Source organism: Manduca sexta, chromosome 21 (genome assembly GCF_014839805.1).
Source record: "Manduca sexta isolate Smith_Timp_Sample1 chromosome 21, JHU_Msex_v1.0, whole genome shotgun sequence".
In the NCBI taxonomy this organism is placed as follows: Eukaryota; Metazoa; Arthropoda; class Insecta; order Lepidoptera; family Sphingidae; genus Manduca; species Manduca sexta.
This window is the reverse complement of record NC_051135.1, coordinates 6,704,088-6,723,829: the sequence shown is the minus strand read 5'-3', so window position 1 is coordinate 6,723,829 and position 19,742 is coordinate 6,704,088. Positions and strand designations below refer to the sequence as shown.

The 19,742-nt window shown below is 35.3% G+C and overlaps 2 protein-coding genes across 2 annotated transcripts; one reads left to right on the top strand and one right to left on the bottom strand.

The window, feature by feature from the left end:
• The first annotated feature begins 3,000 nt into the window (after positions 1 to 3,000).
• On the top strand, positions 3,001 to 9,917 carry LOC115454046. Its single transcript, XM_030182790.2, has 4 exons — positions 3,001 to 3,115; positions 4,682 to 4,896; positions 8,515 to 8,664; positions 9,231 to 9,917. Exons 1-4 carry the CDS (start codon positions 3,106 to 3,108, stop codon positions 9,318 to 9,320), a joined length of 465 nt encoding a protein of 154 aa, XP_030038650.2. The 5' UTR covers positions 3,001 to 3,105; the 3' UTR covers positions 9,321 to 9,917.
• Positions 9,918 to 14,567: 4,650 nt separating this feature from the next.
• On the bottom strand, positions 14,568 to 18,508 carry LOC119190110. The gene is made up of 4 exons (XM_037441174.1): positions 18,381 to 18,508; positions 17,018 to 17,232; positions 15,892 to 16,041; positions 14,568 to 15,272 (listed from the first exon to the last, which is right to left on the bottom strand). The coding sequence occupies exons 1-4, from the start codon at positions 18,388 to 18,390 to the stop codon at positions 15,183 to 15,185; spliced, it is 465 nt and encodes a 154-aa protein (XP_037297071.1). The 5' UTR covers positions 18,391 to 18,508; the 3' UTR covers positions 14,568 to 15,182.
• Between the last annotated feature and the right edge of the window lie 1,234 nt (positions 18,509 to 19,742).

Genomic DNA, 19,742 nt, shown 5'->3' with positions numbered 1-19,742 from the left:
TTATAATAAGCTGAGTGGGGCCCTCAATGGCTCCGTTAGCTTACATTTTGTAATAAAACAACAGAACCTGGTATGTACGGACATATAACATTGAAAGAAAAGTAATAAAAAAGTAAAAGCGTGTCTAAAGAAGAGTAACAGAACATAAATCATTAATTTCGTTGTTGTATCTGTCTGACTGTTTTCTGTTTTGGTGTATATGTAGATCTCCGAAACGACTGAACGGATTTTTATATACGTAGTTCTTACAGGTGGACAGATTATAATTGAAAGTAGAAAATAGTTTTTTATTGTTTCATCAAAATCGGATATTGAAAAAAAAAAATATTCACGCGTACGAAGTCACAGGAACAGCTAATATTTAATATCATTGGTGAATTACGTAATAATTATAACTGGCAAGAATTAAAATAACATGTAAAACCATTGTTCATGGGTAAATAGTTACCTATCATATAAGTTAATTGAAAATAACAGGTAATTTTTATCAACAAGGCTAGGTATTCAAGCGAAGTACTACTTTGTACCGAAAATAACCTCACTAATTAAATAGTCTGTGCAACGTGTTATGTATACCTAATAATTTGATACAATAATTAGAGGAAAATAATACAAAACTCACAATTAATTGTAAACCCGTGAGATATCCAATGTATAAATAATCAAAAAATATTTATATCTATATCAATGCGGTATGTTTTATTAATATGTAGAGCTTTTTTATACACAATAAACGTAATCTACTATTATGCATTACGAGTAAAATGTGATTTGCTGTTTTACATAGAGATTCATAACAGCGACGTAAGATGTCGCTATATTAAACAATTGCTCGCTGCTCCGCCCTATATTAATAAAAGGCACCGCATTGATATAGATATAAATATTTTTTGATTATTTATAGATTGGATATCTCACGGGTTTACAATTTATTGTGAGTTTTGTATTATTTTCCTCTAATTATTAAAATTGTATCAAATTTTTAGGTACACATAACACGTTGCAGTGACTATTTAATTAGTGAGGTTATTTTGGGTACAAAGTAGTGCTTCGCTTGAATACCTACCCTCGTTAATAAAAATTACCTGTTATTTTCAATTAACTTATATGATAACTATTTACCCGTTATAACAATGGTTTTACTTGTTATTTTAATTCCTGCCAGTTATAATTATTACGTAATTCACCAATGATATTAAATAGTAGCTGTTCCTGTGACTTCGTACGCGTGAATCTTTTTTTTTCAATATCCGATTTGATTGAAACAATAACAAACTATTTTCTACTTTCAATTATAATCTGTCCATCTGTAAGAACTAAGTATATAAAAATCCGTTCAGTAGTTTCGGAGATCTACATATACACTAACAAACAAACAGAAGAACAGTCAGACAGATACAACAACGAAATTAGTGATTTATGTTCTGTTACTCTTCTTTAGACACGTCTTTACTTTTTATTACTTTTCTTTCAATGTTATGTGTCCGTACATACCAGGTTCTGTTGTTTTATTACAAAATGTAAGCTAACGGAGCCATTGAGGGACCCACTCAGCTTATTATAAAATCATAATCAAATCAATTTCATGAAGAAATAGTAAGACAAACCTGTGATTCAATTGCGACATAAACGTGAGACATAAGAATTTTATTCTCTTAATGTCCAGTAACTACTCTAGCAACAATATCCTTTAAACCGGAACACTACCGTGCATGCACACTGCTGCTTGGCGGTGAAATTATACATTGCGGTGGTATCTCTTATTCATAATGAGTTATCGAAGTTTCATAACGCCGTTATTAGAGACTTGATAAAAATGTTATTCATAATAGTTCAATAGCGCTAAACGCTCTGTAAGTTTCCGATAAAGAGGCTTTGATTTATCGGTGCTATCACCCTTCTATATACCTTAGGCGCTCAATAGCCAAAAATGGCCGATATCGGTCAGCTGTTTCATGTTTGACGTGTGTTTCAGATGTCAGTCAGTTAACAACATATCAACGGCGAAGGGTGAAATTTTCTGAAACCCATATATTAGTATTAATTTGCATAAATGCAGTCTGCAAATCGTTGTAATAGTAATTAGATTTTATATAAATTTAACGAAAGGGAAACCGGTACGAATCGGGTTATATGAACATATGGACATCGTAGCGCATCATTTTCGTTTCAAGAAATATTTTTATTTACTTATAAAATGCAATCTTAACAATTTACTGAACGAATGTCTTGGTGGCATAGAGGGTTAGGTTCAATCTTCAGGTCGGACAAAGTGATATTTGGATTTTCTACCCAGTATCAGCAATCTGGAATATGTGCTCGATATGGTGATAGGCTCACCCCCTTGAAAAAGAAGCCCGTTACGATTTGATAGTAGTATCAAGCACTGGACCTAGCCTTTTAGGGCAAAATTGGTTTCAGACATTAAATATTCAGATAGCAGGACTTAATTGGTCCGAAAATAAGGTATACAATGTAATGAATGACTTTCCTGGCTTAATTGCTGATGGACTGGGACAATACAAGGGGTCAAAAGTTTCGTTACATGTACGGGGGGATGCTATACCTAGATTTTTGAAGCTCGGGTAATAAATACCATTCCGATTAAAACACCAAGTGAACGAAGAGTTGAGAAGTATGGTAGATCAAAGTATTCTCACACCAGTGAAATACTTAGCTAGTAATATATAAACGGAAGAGCAATGTTTTATATTTTGTTTTACACCTAGACAATATTTAGATCCAATTTATATAGTCGCCATCTTATTACATGTAAAATATACATTTTTTTACTTGTTCAAAGTTAACACCTCAAAAAAAGCAATTTAATACGTTGCTTTCATGTATTAATCGATTTTCTTACTTTACTTTACTTTATCCTGGACCTATAGAAAAGAAAATCTCTGTTGTTTATCGTATGGTAAGTGACGTTTCTAAAAACCCGAATACCTATTTTTTTTCCTCGAAGACTAACAGCGCACGTATGATTCTGTGCCACGAGCCGCGGCGTTAAATAGCCTTCTCCGAGCTTTCGCACTCAATTGCAGAGCGGTCGCTTCGCTAAACGTTCGCGTGTCGTTTTTATCCGCGTTTCCTTCGAATAAAATGGCATCAAGTGAGTATAAATGAGTTTATATATTTTATTTATTAATTTTAATAATAAAAAAAAACACTGCAATGCGAAAAATAATTGAACCTCGAAATAAAACTTATTCAGGATTTAAAAGCGGTTTTTTATATTATAATTTTTTCTTAAGGCGATACCTCAAGGTCCATTTTCATACATTTTGTTTCGGCTTTAATCTGGGTAACTAAACAAGTATTGGCAAGTAAAGAATTTAAATTCACGTCTAGTTAGTGATTAGTTCTCGCAGTTGAAGAAAAATGTAAAATAATTAATAATCATGGATATTTCGGCCTTTAAAATTTAATATGACGAAATTTTAAAGGCAGAAATATCCATGATTATTAATTATTTTTACATTTTTCTTCAACTGCGAGAACTAATCACTAACTAGACGTGAATTTAAATTCTTTACTTGCCAATACTTGTTTAGTTACCCAGATTAAAGCCGAAACAAAATGTATGAAAATGAACCTTGAGCTACCACCTTAACGATTCGAAGACTGCAGTTTTCATGATCACTGCGCGGACTGATGTGTAGGATGTCGGAAAATTCAACGTTTTTCAATTATTTTATAAATTATTTATTTTTCAATGTAAAAAATATAAGCTGGTGACGCGACGGTCTAATCTACTCATAATGAGGTTAGAGTCTTCAAATCTGGCAATCGGTCTTTTGGGTTCCGATTTAATTAAATTTAGAATAGGATCCCTGGGGTTGTACAAGCTTCCAACCATCTTCTCAATTGAAATTTTAATTTTTTTTTTAATTTCAATAGTTTCGCGAATCCTCTGAGGTAGAATTAATAGTCAATAGTCTGCATTCTCCGACAAAGATTTGTGCCTTGTCTAGGAAAACCTTGAATTAGCCTCCAAACATCATTAAAGGCGTAAGAGATGTCCAATGAAATTCTTCACGCCGAGTATAAATTTATGCTAAACTAGCTTTGATCGCAACTTCTTATATGTAGTTAACTTTTTCCAACATCCCGTTTTAATTAAACAAACACTTGTACTCCTTATTATACCTTTTAAACCTTGTTTTTTTTGTTTCGCGGAGAAAGTAACTTATTACTACCGCTCAGCCTTCATTGGGAGCGACTGAGCGGTTATGTTGGAGTAACTGTGCCTTACGGCCCGGCGTTGAGCCGCTCGTATTTGATGTGGACCTTCGGGTGACCGCCGGGCCGAGTCCCTAACACTACATACACCCTACGCATGGCCTACCAACTAAATCTCCGCGATGGCCCTCTTCGGCGCATTTAGGACGGCTGCGGGCTTCATCTGACGGAAGTGTCTAAGTTTTCGTCCACAGCCTTCCCTGCGCGATGCCGCCTAGAACGGACCGTCTTCTTGGGTCACAAGCCCTCGCGTACCGAATTTCTCGAAACGCTCCTAATCCACAGGACAGGATACCATTTCGACCTGTGAAAATTATTGTATGTAAATCATGAAGTGTTAACCTTTCAACATTCAGATTACCTTGCCAATAGATGAATTCATTGCAAACTGCCACTTAACAATGTATATTATCCAAGAGTGTTAATAATGTTACAGTAATCCACTGGATCGCAACAACTTCAGACGATGCATCACACCTGGCTCCTATCGCAGTGGTGGGTGGGGAAGAGATTTACTGCAACAACAAACAGGCCCTGTGGGTGATAAGGGCGAAGTACGAATGCGATCTAATCCCAGGCGAGCTGAATAGCCAATGCCATACCGCTTACGTCCCTTCGGATGGCGTCGCGCATGCAGTGAAAGACATTGAGGTATTTCTTTTTGTTAAACGCCCATACAAATGCTATTAAAAATAATACTTTCTTTTACTTACCCTTGTCGAATGTAGAGTCGGCACAAAATACTATTTCAAGTTTATTGCTAAAAACAATTTAGCTTAATTTTTACCCTGGTAATAAATTATTTTTTCTCCAGACTCGCCATATTTTTAGAAATTCTGTCATATAACTATACATATAGTCTATTTTTGTCGCCAAACAGGAGTGTGCCACTAGCGTGACTCGATGATATGAAATTAAATGCAAATTATGATAGTACAGTGTCCCATGGAGCTTTAGAAAACAAAACTCTAGTTTAATATTGTTATTGTTTATTAGTGGCTGGAACCATTTCCGTCTTGGCATTCATTATCTTTAATACATAGTTTATCAACGCCTAAAGAAGTGAGATCTATTATTCTCCTATTAGCATTATTATTATTAAGTTGTATCCCTCCTGCGGAAAATCACGGCATAAAAGCCGGTCTCTTTGAAAGGCTTACGTGGGGAAATAGATCTAATACGTAGAGGCCCCTTTAAGATACATGACTCTAGTTGGGATTTATACACCTTGCAAGAAGTCTCTTTGTCTGTGCTTATGGAGGAAATACAGCCAAAGAAGCTTGCAAGTTGCAGGGACTTTTGCAGAAAAGATGGGAATTATACTTAGTCTATGGATGGGATCTAGATGGACTGGTTGCTGGGCTATTGACTGAAACAACGGAACGCCTGCCAAATAATATGGCGAAATCTTTTGTATTAAATCCAGACGGTGACTTGCCCCCCACTAGATGGGCATTCCATAAGTGGCGTAAGCCAAAGACGCAACATCAGCCTGGATGGCTTAACGGTGTCGAGAGGTGTACACCGATTTCACCATCACGGGTCGCTGTCGCGTCCCGTAACGCGTTTTCTCGCTATTACGCAGATTGAGCACTTCCACCCTGGAGCTGAGGTTCTTACCTCTTACGACTTTCACCCCTTGCCGGCCAATTGAGGCTAACCAAGGGTCAGGGGGTCTCATTTAGCCCCCACGAAATCAGGGAACGCGGTGTCGCGCATCACCGTCGGCTCGTCACGAAGCCACCCGTGCGGGCTTTAAATATATGAAGCGTGTAAAAAATTAAGGGTGGTATTCCGCTCGTTATATATTCACCTGAAGACTTAAAAGTCCACACAAAGATCGGCTGTCATCAATTTTGATTGCTGATCCTTATATAAAAGGCACTCATGTTTCCTGAGAGGGTTGTGCAGTCATATGAAAATTTAAATTACTTTATTCCTTATTTTACGAGCATATAAATGAACTGCTCTAAACAACAATAAAAAACCAATTGTATTTTTTTCTCTCCTCACTTCATCATGTACTGTATGTAGCCTTTACCTTAAACTGATTTTGAAAAGAGCAAGCTCTGGTAAGAACAGCTTTCCGAACCGGTGGTAAAGTTAATATTGACGGAATTTAAATAATTTATAATATTTTACAGATTCAAATAAATCATTTAATTTCATTTCATATAAGTAAGTGTTTCTAATAGTGACTCTATTAATTTAAAAAAATAATAAAAGATAATAATCTACTAGTTTCTGATTTATTCCTTTGTATTCATCCAACTATCTATCTAGATGCCAAATTTGAACTTTCTGCGTCATCTCAAACTGGGTTAGAGTTTTGGTCAATAGGTCAGTCAATGATAAAAATGACAAATATTTTGACATTGAAATAAAACTAAAAACTATCTAACGGATTTTATCGCGGTTTTTTATATATTATTATTTTCTCCCGACGTTTCGAAGACTTTGCAGCCTTCATGGTCACGGGGGGGACTGAGGTGTTGTTCATCCGTAAAGTCAAAGTCACAATATCTACCTACATTTTTCAAATATACAGTTAGCTGACAATGAAACAATGGTCAGTTTTGATGTCCAGTCTCTCTTCACGAGCTTACCATTACAAGATTGCATCAAGATTGTGTCTAAGAAGTTAGTAGATAATAACATACCTGTGGAATATGCAGAACTACTCCAACACTGCCTTACATCTGGCTATATTATGTTGTGGAATGATCAGTTCTATGTACAAGTAGAGGGTATAGCGATGGGCTCACCTATATCTCCGGTAGTCGCCGATATATTCATGGAGGACTTCGAGGAGACAGCCCTGACAACATCACCGGTCTCTCCAAGGTTTTACAAACGGTACGTAGATGATACTTTCACAATTTTACCATCGGACAAAGTATCTGTATTTTTAAATCACCTTAACTCCATCAATAATAAAATCCAATTCACTATGGAGTTAGAACACAACAAATCTCTTGCTTTCTTGGACGTTTTAGTCATTCGTAATCCTGATCAGACCTTAAGTCATACTGTGTATCGGAAACAGACCCATACTGATAAATATCTGAACGGTGAATCTCACCACCATCCAAAACAGTTAGCTACCGTGGGCAAATCATTATTTCAGAGAGCATGAGGAATCTGTGACGAGAAACACCTGGCCGCTGAGCTGCAACATGTCAAGCAAGTACTGCGAGACAACAAGCTCTAAATTCCACGCCGCCGTCACAGAAACCGAGTGAAACCAGCCACAGTTGAACGTGTTCCGGTTGTACTACCATATGTGAGAGGAGTGCTTCAATAAAAACCTATTTCAAGCCGCCTAAGAAAATTAGTCAATTTTTACCACCTGTCAAGTGCCATATACCTTTGCAAGAACCGGGTGTATACAAGATAGACTGCAACTGTGGCCTCTCTTATATAGGACAAACAAAAAGAAATATAGGGACCCGCGTAAAAGAACATATAGCTGACGTGAAACACCGACGCTCTACGAAGTCTGCAGTCGCTGAACATTCTGAAGGAGGCTCCAATCATTATTTGCGATTAGACAAGCCACAAATCCTTGCCAAAGAACACCGATTCCTGCCTAGGATGATTCGCGAGGCTATTGAAATTGAAAAACACCCAAATTTCAATAGGGAAGATGGTTGGAAGCTTGCACAAGCCTGGGATCCTGTTCTACATTTAATTAAATCGGATCCCAAAAGACCAGCTGCCAGACCTCAAGACACTGTGAGCTCATTCTGCGTAGATCGGACCGTCAACAGCTAAAATTTAAAAAAGTTGTATATTTGAAAAATGTAGGTAGATATTGTGACTTTGACTTTACGGATGAAAAACACCTCAGTCCCCCCCGTAACCATGAAGGCTGCAAAGTCTTCGAAACGTCGGGAGAAAATAATAATATATAAAAAACCGCGATAAAATCCGTTAAATAGTTTTTAGTTTTATTTCAATGTCTAACATTCGCGTAAACATAAGAAATCATTAAATATTTTGACTTCAATGTTTAAATAACTATTTGAGGTGTGTATATAAAATTTAGAGCATATATTTATCTCACAAGTTTCAATATATGATCGAAATTTGACATGTTTATGTGAAATAGGCTTTCAATGGTTCGGTTCAAATGGTTCGGGTAATATTACACACGGTACTGCTCTTCATGCTGTTAGCTTGAATTTGGCTTGACACGCTAACGCATGTTTAGTTACACCCGTTTCAATAATACACCTGAAGTTGTAGCATTCGACATTACTTACACAGGTCTGCTGCGCTCCTCGTGATAAGATTCAATGGATCACAGCGGGAAACGGTGAAGTGCCCCCCCTGGCTGTACCTGGTGGGAAGACGGCATCAGGAGAGACGCTGTATATCGGCAGAGCAAAGGAAAAAAACTTTCTGATACCTGGAAAGGTAACAATTTAAATTAATAATAATACCGGCTCTATATTGTATAATGCCCACTCCTGAGTACGTTGCACGAGCTTCCTCTTCACTGAGAGGGTGTAGGCTTCAGTCCACCACGCTGGCCTAGTGCGGGTTGGCAGACTTCATAGACCTACAATTTTTTTTTGGTTTATAGTTTTCCGCACGTTATTTTCATTAACCATATAAGCGCCCTGCAAATGTTTACGGAATAGTAGTAGTCTTTTGGTTCCCTAAATGCAATTTTTTAACTAAATCCATTCAATGGTTTACTTTTCATTTATCCCATCGTGGTTAAGATTTTTAAACTTCTTTCAGTTTTAGTTTATTGTGTTACTTGAAATTGGCCTTGAAATAAAAAGTGATTCATTGCAAGAATCAATTTTCTTAGTTTATTTCAAAATGGACTATGATACCAATGAAGACTCAATTACTATCGATAGCCAAAAATCTTTAGTTAAATTTTATCATTCAATAAATTTAATATACCCAGCAATAATTACTTATTGTTATTATTTTTACAAAAGTATCATTGTATTTTATTTTTATTCAAGATTCAGCCGAGCCTTGGACACTTGTACGTGACGTTTAAAGGTAAAGAAATTGCAAAGAAATACTACGAAGTACTGTGCACCGTTAATTAATTTGTACACTTTTAAAGTTGTAATGCAAGTGTTTCTATTATTTTTTTATGAAAGAAGCAAAACTTGTTGTTCTCTTAGCTTAACATAACAATTTTTATAAATGACATGTTTTAGACATTTTACCACAAATATTCTTTTTAACTGTTGAAAAATCTTTGAAAGGACACGTCGTTACCACTTGCATTTTTATTCTTTACTTTAATTTTTTTTTTTTATTATGAAAGCACTTGCTGTATTGTTGTATGTAGTACCAGATTACAAAATCATTGTCTTGTTGGCACATACATAGATACATTACTAAAGTCAGCGGTAATACAGTGGAGCGCTACCGTAAATAAGATAATTAATGTTTTTAAATCACACAAAAACCTTCATAACATTTCTAAGATGTTATGTTTAGTTAAAATAAAATGAATTGCTTCGAAATTTGTATTTTCCCGACCATCTGTTCTTTGAAACGTTGTTTAAGACTTGTCCATCTCAGTTTATAGAACAAATACACACATTGTCATAGTTATAATAATGACATTTATATTTGCTTGTACCATTTGAGGTGCCCTTTAATTGAATAAAAATATAACTTTTGCATCGCCCAAACGTGTTTTATTTTATTTCATACGAATTAAAAGATTTATTACCATTAATTAATACGTACATTAACATTAACACAGGCTCTCTTCACACTGACGACATGCGAGCGAATTCTCAACGAAGTGAATTTACGAACATTATTTAAGAACATGGCAGGCGCATACGTCATTTAGCCTCACTTAGGAATTCACTTAGTAATTTCTTCTTTCTCATTTCAAATTAGTAAAAGAACCATATTATTATGACGAGTAAAGTATTAGGAACAAAAAAATCTTGAAATAAGTAGTTTTCAATTTAACATACTTTCTAAACAATGAGATCTTGTAAAAGACATAGCCCGTTACTACCTAGTTGCTTTGTAACATTTACAAACTTGAGTTAATAATTAAATGAAAATAATAAAAATAATTTTAACAAAAAAATAATTTTAACAAAAAATTAAACCGCCTTCAAAAACCACTCAAAACCAAAAAATAATTTCACATAACAAGTATATATTGGATACCAATTTTGGAGTCGGTGCCTAATTAAAATTGCTAGTTAGCTATGTTTGTTGCATAGTCCATCTATGAGCTAAATTTCTTTCAAATTAATTGAAAGGAGTAGGTTTGCATGTAGGTACTACAACATACACAGTGAAAGGTGTAATACCAAGCACATGTATGGTGTTTCATCTTTTTATTTCCTCTTTTTTCGAGGCAGGGAGTGTAATACACCCACATTTGACCAGCTATGTGTAACAGGGGAAGAATGTAGGTAGTGTACAGTTCACAAATTTAAATATTTCCTTAATAGCGTCCATTTGCTGTGCTGCGGCGATGTGTTTATCTCCGGTGACGATCTGACTTGCTGACTTTGTACATTGTCATCACATTATTTTCGTATATTCGTTAATGTATTTATCTAGCTTAACTAGCAATTTTAATTAGGCACCGACTCCAAAATTGGTATCCAATATATACTTGTTATGTGAAATTATTTTTTGGTTTTGAGTGGTTTTTGAAGGCGTTTTAATTTTTTGTTAAAATTATTTTTATTTTTTGCTTTTTTGTGTTAGTAAAAAATAAACCGTCTCAATGGCATAGTTGTGTTTCGCTCACGATACGACTGTCGCGCTGAGGAGTTACACCTCTGAGTACCACTGAAAAGGGGAAAAGGTGTGATGCTATATACATATATCTATGTATGTAAGAAGTAGAGTCAATTAAACCCAACCCAAAAACACAACTGATATGTTTCACACACAGTACGACTATCGCGATGAAATGTTACGCCTCTGCCTACCCCTAACACGGGGAAAAGATGTTATGCTATATGTATAAGTATGTGAGAAGTATAGTCAACGAAACTCAATGCAAAAACATAACTAAATACGTCACAGGAAATCTAAATTCGCGATTTCGTTTTCTTGGACGACATAATTATTCTAGTTTTTTTAATTTTAAAACCAAACTACCGAAGCGATGTTGATAAAAATTTTATGAGACCAATCTGGAGAGAAATTTTTTCGAATAAAAAAAGAATTTTCCAAATCGGGTCATAAATGAGCGAGTTCTGAGGTAACAAACATAAAAAAAAAAAAAAACACGTCGAATTGATAACCTCCTCCTTTTTTTGAAGTCGGTTAAAAATATAAGCATTCATAAAAACACTACATATCTCTGCAGAACTTCAAAGAATTAAAATACAGTTTATTGAGAAAAACTCACTCGCTAGGCTTCCTTTAACGCTTTTTTGTCTACTGTCTAGTAGCACCATAGCATTATTTAGACTATTAGTAGATATTTCCAGGCAACTTAGTATTGGAAAATCCGCTATCACATAGGTATGAGGTTGAGGTATGACCTATCGTTATAACACATATGTTATTCCAATTGTTTTGCTTTTAAAAATAGCGTCAACCGTACCTATCTTTGTCTAAGTGTTATATATTTTTGTAAGATTTAATAAGGATGAGTAGCGCGACATTGTTACAATTATAATTATAATAATTATTAATAATTATCATTATAATTTTTATTAAGATGGTGGTAGGATATATTTTATATACGCCCGCATAGCGATCACCGTACTTTAAAACCCGCCATGGTGGAGTCACTATAAATAAATACGTAAAGACCTGTTTCACTTCTGATTAGAGATTAGTTCAGGTGTAAAATGATTAGTAGCAAACAGGTGTGGACACTGATTGATCAGTGCGAGTGCATAATAACCTGCGTAGTGTAGTGATTAGAAGCGTGTTCTATTTTTCTGCGAGTAGACTGCAAGTACCCAGGCCTCGCGCGTTCTCACTTCCCCATCACTCGCAGCGTGCCGGCCACTAAACACGTCTGGACAGCAGTGTTTAGCGTGTAATTTCGGACGCTCGCTTGTTGCAAAAAATGGCAAAGTGGACTGAAACTTAAGCAATACATTTGTGTTTCTTGAGGTTCGTCTATACTTGCGGCTGCGCGGCTTGGCGACGGCTGACAACTGAATTTACAATACACAGCTGCCAAATAGAATTGGACGCTACTCGCACTACACACCTGCACTCGCACTAATCAAAGTGAAATCAGGCCTTAAGTGTGTCGTGTTTCGGGATCACCCATTCGGTTCGAACAGGCCGACATAATTGTGTCGACTGCCGAGGGGTTATCATCTCTCGTCAGTTACCATTCTATTGGACCCAAGATGCCCAGGTCACTATACCGTGCACGTATAAAAGATAAAAAAAATAAGTAGCCAGTTACAGGCATTATGTTGTATCATGCCTACAACAATATTTATGGCGATTGTCGATGCAGACGTAAAATGAGATAAATTCTGGATACTAATACGGAAACTACGTTGAGGTAAGATTGGAATAATTATGCCGCAATTTGAATTATTTGCAATAAATTCCATATTTTTATTATACGTATTAGCACAAAAGTTATTTAGGTTTCCCTTTTGTTATATTTTTTTTTAAATATATTTAATATTTTACACACACGCGCTAATTTGTTTACGCAATAAATATACAAGAAGCATTTTTCAAGGCCTTGTATTTTCTCGATGTTAGCAATCAGAGTCCAAACTTAAGTTGAAGTCAGGAGGGCCCTATTCCGTCTATAGGGGCGAATCCATCTTTTTGCAATTACGGACTGTCTATTCGAAGGACAGCTTCAGTAGCCATATAGGTAAGAGAATCAAATAATTCTCCGTTTATTTATATGGTTATCAAAGATTTCCTTCGATTAGAACGCCTGTAATTGCAAAAAGGTGGACATAGACCCCGTTAGACCGAATAATGTCCTTAAATCTTTATAAATACCGGTTGTTCAACAACACTTTTTGCCCTTACATGATCTGTACTCTCTATTGTATTGCTTTAGTTGTGTTTGTTCATTTTCACACTTTCACACACACACACGCACATCTCAAACTTAGTGTTTGGACCCTGCGTCCTCTAAATAAGTAATTCAAAAGACTTTCGCGGGAAGATTTCTACAAAGTAGTCTTGGATGTTACTCTTTTGGCTGGAAATATCTTCTAGTGGTCTCAACAATGTTATGATCTATCGCGTATCAGCCGTACTACTAGAGAGTAGACCAGGGATTCTCAATCTGTGGGTCGTGACCCACTGGTGGGTCCCGAGCGAATTTTTAGTGGGCCCTGTCTGTAGAACGACGTACCAATCGACCGTCCGTATCAACGGCCTGTATTTTGTAGACACACTGTAGCCATCACAGAGAATCACTGATTTCCAAAGCTTTGCCTGAAAATCTCAAAACAGTACTAGATACAGCTGTTAAAATTGTAATTGAAACGAGTAGTCTTCTTGCACCTCTCTTTCTGTATACGGAAGTTCTGCTTAAGCAAGTGAAGAACTAATTGATTTATCAGAAGATTCGTCACTAAAATTTAATTTTAATCGTAAGCAATTAACAAAATTTTGTCTCTCGGTTGCTGGTAACTATCCATGCTTGTTTGATGAACCTATGAAACCCCTCCTCCCTTTACGACCTCATACCTATGTGAAGCTGGATTTTCCAATACTAAGTTGGCTGGAAATATCTACTAGTAGTCTAATTATTGTTTTGGTCTATCGCGTATCAGCCGTGCTACTAGACAGTAGACAATAAAGCGTTAAAGGAACCCTAGTGAGTGAGTTTTTCTCAATAAACTTTATTTTAATTCTTTGAAGTTCCACAGAAATATGTAGTGTTTTTGAATTTATACTTGTTTGTATTTTTATTTTCACTTAATTATTAACTCAAGTTTGTAAATGTTACAAAGCAACTAGGCAGTAACGGGCCATGTCTTTTACAAGATCTCGTTATTTACAAAGTCTGTTAAATTTAAAACTATTTCAAGATTTTTTTGTTCCTTATACTTTACACGTCATAATATAAAGAAATTACTAAGTGAACTTCTAAGAGAGGCTAAGTGGTGTATGCGCCTGCCATGTTCTTAAAGATTTATTTTAACCTCCATGTTTGCCTACCTTGTGAACACTTTAGGAAATTGCGACAGTGATATTATTTGTTATTATATTACTTCGCTGTGAATTCACCTCGTTGAGAATTCGCTTGAATTTGTTCAGAGGGAAGAGAGCTTGTGTTAGACATCGATGTTAATGTGTGTATTAATAGTAATGAATCTTTTTACTTGTGTGAAATAAAATAAAACACGTTTGGGCGATGCAAAAGTTATATTTTTATTCAATTAAAGCGCACCTCAAATGGTACAAGCAAATATAAATGACATTCTTATAACTATGACAATGTGTGTATTTGTTCTAGGAACTGAGATGGACAAGTCATAAACAACGTTTCAAAGAACAGATGGTCGGGAAAATACAAACTTCGAAGCAATTAATTTTATTTTAACTAAACATAACATCTTAGAAATGTTATGAAGGCTTTTGTGTGATTTAAGAACATTAATTATCTTATTTACGGTAGCGCTCCACTGTATTACCGCTGACTTTAGTAATGTATCTATGTGTCAACAAGACAATGATTTTATAATCTGGAACTACATACAATACAGCAAGTGCTTTCATAATAATAAAAAAAATATTTCAAACTCGTTATAAAATTATAAGTAAAGATTAAAAATGCAAGTAGTTATGACGTGTCCTTTCAAAGATTTTTCAACAGTTAAAAAGAATATTTGTGGTAAAATTTCTAAAACATGTCATTTATAAAAATTGTTATATTAAGCTTAGCGAACTACAAGTTTTGCTTTTTTTCATAAAAAAAAATGAATATAAACACTTGCATTACAACTTTAAAAGTGTACAAATTAATGAACGGTGCACAGTACTTCGTAGTATTTCTTTGCAACTTCTTTACCTTTAAACGGCAGGTACAAGTGTCCAAGGCTCGGCTGAATCTTGAATAAAAATAAAATACAATTATACTTTTGTAAAAATTACAACATTAAGAAATTATTGATGGATGTATTAAATTTATTTAAAGATTTTTGGCAATTGATACTAGGTCTGCATTGGTATCACAGTCCATTTTGTAATTAACAAACTAAGAAAATTTATTCTTGCAATAAATCACTATTTTTTCAAATAAATGGAAATTGACATAATTTTCTAGGCTAAATTTAAGTAACAAAATAAACTAAAACCGAAAAATGATTAAAAATCTTAACCACGCTGGGATAAATGAAGAGTAAACCAGTGAATAGATTTGGATAGAAAAATGCATTTAGAGAACTAAAAGGCAACTACTATTCCGTCAAAACATACAGTGCGGCGGTTCTTTTATTATGACCAAATTATTACGCAAGCGGAGTCGTTAGTACAGCCTAGTATAACTTAGGTATAACTTGTGTATAAACCAAAAAAAAAAATAGGTGAATGAAGTCTGCCGACCCGCATTAGGCCAGCGTGGTGGACAGAAGCCTTCACCCTCTCAGTGAAGAGGAGGCTTGTACAACGTACTCAGGCGTGGGCATTATACAATATAGAGCCGGTATTATTATTAATTTGCATTATTACCTTCCCAGGTATCAGAGAGTTTTGTTCCCATGCTCTGCCGATGTACAGCGTCTCCCCTGATGCCGTCTTCCCACCAGGTACAGCCAGGGGGGGCACTTCGCCGTCCCCCGCTGGAATCCATTGAATCTCATCATGAGAAGCGCAGCAGACCTGTGTAAGTAATGCCGGATGCTACAGCTTTAGGTATATTTTTGAAATGGGTGTATCTATGTAAACACGCGGTAGCGTGTCAAGCCAAGCTCAAGCTAACAGAATGGCGAGCAGTACCGTGTGTAACATTACTCGAACCATTTGGAGACAGTTTAGACTCCTTCACAACTCAAAAAGTATTTCACATAAACGTGTCCAATTTGGTTCATATATTGAGACACAGTTTGAGATGACCCAGAAAGTTCAAATTTGGCATCTAGATAGGTAGTTGGGTGAATACAAAGTAATTAATCAAAAACTAGTAAATTGTTATCTTTTCATTATAATTGTTCAATTAATAGAATCACTATTAGAAACATACCACCCTTAATTTTTTACACGCTTCATAAATATTAGCATTAGCTTCTAACAAAAACCATTTAGAAGCTAGTATATGAAGAAGCTAATATATGAAGCAAGTCCATATATATATATATATATATATATATATATGTGTGTGTCTTAGTTGTCGACTTCAACGACAAAAGAAGTGAGATTAAAATGGGTGCCAAGTTCAATGGTCAATCCTGGAATTTATTAATGACAATATAAAATATTTTATAACGAATTATAATTTCTTCTTTTAACTTAAGATAATATATTGAAGCCTAAGGTCCGACTTGGATAATTCAAATATACGAAGTACATTATAGCCTTCGCAAGTTCTAAAGCTGTAAGTTGTTATTTTATTCTTCCGAAAATTTGGCTCGCTGGTATCCATTAGCCATCGAACATAGAGCTCTCCTATGACTGTTTTAGTAACTACTTATTAATAATAATAATGCAGATTATTTCCTGATTTCCAGCAGAAAAGATACAACATAATGCTAATAGAAGAATAATAGATTTCAGTTCTTTTGTCGTTGATAAACTACTACTAGACAATAAATGCCAAGATGGCAATGGTTCCAGCCACTTGTAAATTAGAGAGAAATACCTCAATGTCTTTCACTGCATGCGCTTCGCCATTCCAAGGGACGTAAGCGGTATCGCGTTTGGTATCCAGTACGCCTGGGATTAGATCTCCTTCGTACTGCGCCCTTATCACCCACAGGGCCTGTTTGTCGTTGCAGTAGTTCTCTTCCCCGCCCACCACTGCGATAGAAGCTAGGTGTGATGTATCGTCTGAAGTTGTTGGGATCCAGTGGATTGCTGTAACATTATTAACACTCTTTGATAATGTACTACATTGTTATGTGGCAGTTTGCAATGAATTCATCTATTGGCACGGTAAAGTGAGTCTCATCCACTCCCCGTCACTCTGACTAAATTACTAGCTATGCAATGCACGCAAATACCCGATGGCACGGTAGGAACCGGTGTGTCTGCACATTGAAAGAATAGTAATAGAACAGAAATCAGAGATATTTAGATTATTTTTCTATCTGACCGTATATCTGAGATGTACATACACTAACGAACTGAGATTCGTTAGTGTACATCTGCGAAACTACAAGATGCATTTTTATATAGTTTTCATAGGTCTTTGTTTAATTAAAACAGGATATCGAAAAAAGTTAGGTATCTACGGGTACGAAGTTGCGAGCACAGCTAGTTTAGTATAAATTTATACCTACTCGGCGTGAGGAATTTCATTGGCCATCTCTTATGCCTTTATTAATGCTTGATGGCTAATTCAAGGTTGTCCTAGTACATAATTTGAATTTAATATTTTACGCGTGTCCCTATGTTTCTTGAAAGAACATGTACATAACTGACGTGAAACACCTGCGCCCTACGAAGTCTACAGCTGCATTTGGAAGAAGGCTCCAAACATTATACTCGATAAGACAAGGCAAAAATATTTGTCAAAGAACATAATATATTGCTACCTAAGAGGATTCGCGAGGCTATTGAAATTAAAAAATGCATATTTCAATAGAGAATATGGTTGGAAGCATGTACAAGTTTAGGATCCTGATCTATATTTAATTAAATTGGAACCCAAAAGACGGTCTGTCAGATTTGAAGACTTTGGGCTCATTTTGCGTAGATCAGACCGTCGCGTCACCAGCTTAAATTCTTTAAATTGAAAAATAAATAATTTATAAAATAATTGAAAAACCTAGGTACAGGGTAGATATTGTAGGTTGAATTTTCCGACATCCTACACATCAGTCCGCCCAGTGATCATGAACACTGCAAAGTCTTCAAATCGTTAAGAAAAATATATAATATAAAAACCGCAATGAAATCCTGAATTAGTTTTATTTCGAGGTTCAATTATTTTTCGAATTGCAATGTGTTTATTTTTGTTATATAAATAAACAAATTAAATAAATAAATGCATTTATACTCACTTGATGCCATTGTATTCGAAGGAAACGCGGATAAAAACGACACGCGAACGTTTAGCGAAGCGACCGCTCTGCAATTGAGTGCGAAAGCTCGGAGAAGGCTATTTAACGCCGCGGCTCGTGGCACAGAATCATACGTGTGCTGTTAGTCTTCGAGGCAAAAATAGGTATTCTGATTTTTAGAAACCTCACTTACCATACGAAACACAACAGAGATTTTCTTTTCTATAGGTCCAGGATAAAGTAAAGTAAAATAAGAAAATCGATTAATAGATGAGCGTAACGTATTAAATTGCTTTTTTTGCATATACATGTATAGGCGAATCTTCTTTCTTACCGATGTTCTATAGTCGTATGTGGCTTATTTCGTTCCAATAATAATTTATATGCTTATTTAAAAAAACAGTGTAGGAGTATTGTCCCGGTGAATGGACAATTATTATGTGAGGTGTTAACTTTAACCTAATAAAATAATATGTATATTTTACATGTAAAATAGATGGCGACTATATAAATTGGATCCTAATATTATAGTCTAGTTCTAACACAAAATATAAAACATTCCACTTCCGTTTATATATTTTATATATTTATAGCTTTTGCTCGCAGTTTCGCCCGCGTGTAGGTGATTTCAAGGTAATTTTTTATTCCGACTTATTTAATATGAATATAATAGGATTATGAGAAATAAGGGGAAAAGTGCAAAAACAGCTCAAGTGATAGATAACGACCACTTATGTCAGTTGACAATCACTAGTGTGTTAGATTGTGATCATCACCTTAAAACAATAAAACTAATGTAACGAAACAACTTTCATGCAAGCAGAATTGTTCTCTTTAAATGAAACATAATTAAATGTCATATTATAATCAATACTATCTTATTCATCAACTACCTAAGTTTGTATAAATATCGAAAAGAAGTAAGTTTCCTCACGACGACTCCAACTCCCAACACCTTATTGCAGTTAATACATTTACGGTGCAGCTGCAATTCTTCGCAGACTGCGTCACCTACATATGAAAGCAGTCGTTTGTTTCGAGAAACGACACCGTTTATGAAATTCATTGTCATCCAGAGAAACTGGATCGAATCTCTGACGATACAGTTTCCGACAGGAATTATATTCATTATTGCAATGTTATGTAGAGATTGTTAAGGTTGCATTTAATAAGTAAATAAAAATATTTCTTGAAACGCAAATGATGCGCTACGATGTCCATATGTTCATATAACCCGATTCGTACCGGTTTCCCTTTCGTTAAATTTATATAAAATCTAATTACTATTACAACGATTTGCAGACCGCATTTATGCAAATTAATACTAATACATGTATTTCAGAAAATTTCACCTTTCGCCGC

Excerpts from the sequence above, each read along its gene's own strand:
- LOC115454046 (XM_030182790.2), top strand. Across the intron at positions 4,897-8,514 it reads ATGCAGTGAAAGACATTGAG|GTCTGCTGCGCTCCTCGTGA; the intron begins GTATTTCTTTTT and ends TTACTTACACAG. Across the intron at positions 8,665-9,230 it reads ACTTTCTGATACCTGGAAAG|ATTCAGCCGAGCCTTGGACA; the intron begins GTAACAATTTAA and ends TTTTTATTCAAG.
- LOC119190110 (XM_037441174.1), bottom strand. Across the intron at positions 16,042-17,017 it reads ATGCAGTGAAAGACATTGAG|GTCTGCTGCGCTTCTCATGA; the intron begins GTATTTCTCTCT and ends TTACTTACACAG. Across the intron at positions 15,273-15,891 it reads ACTCTCTGATACCTGGGAAG|ATTCAGCCGAGCCTTGGACA; the intron begins GTAATAATGCAA and ends TTTTTATTCAAG.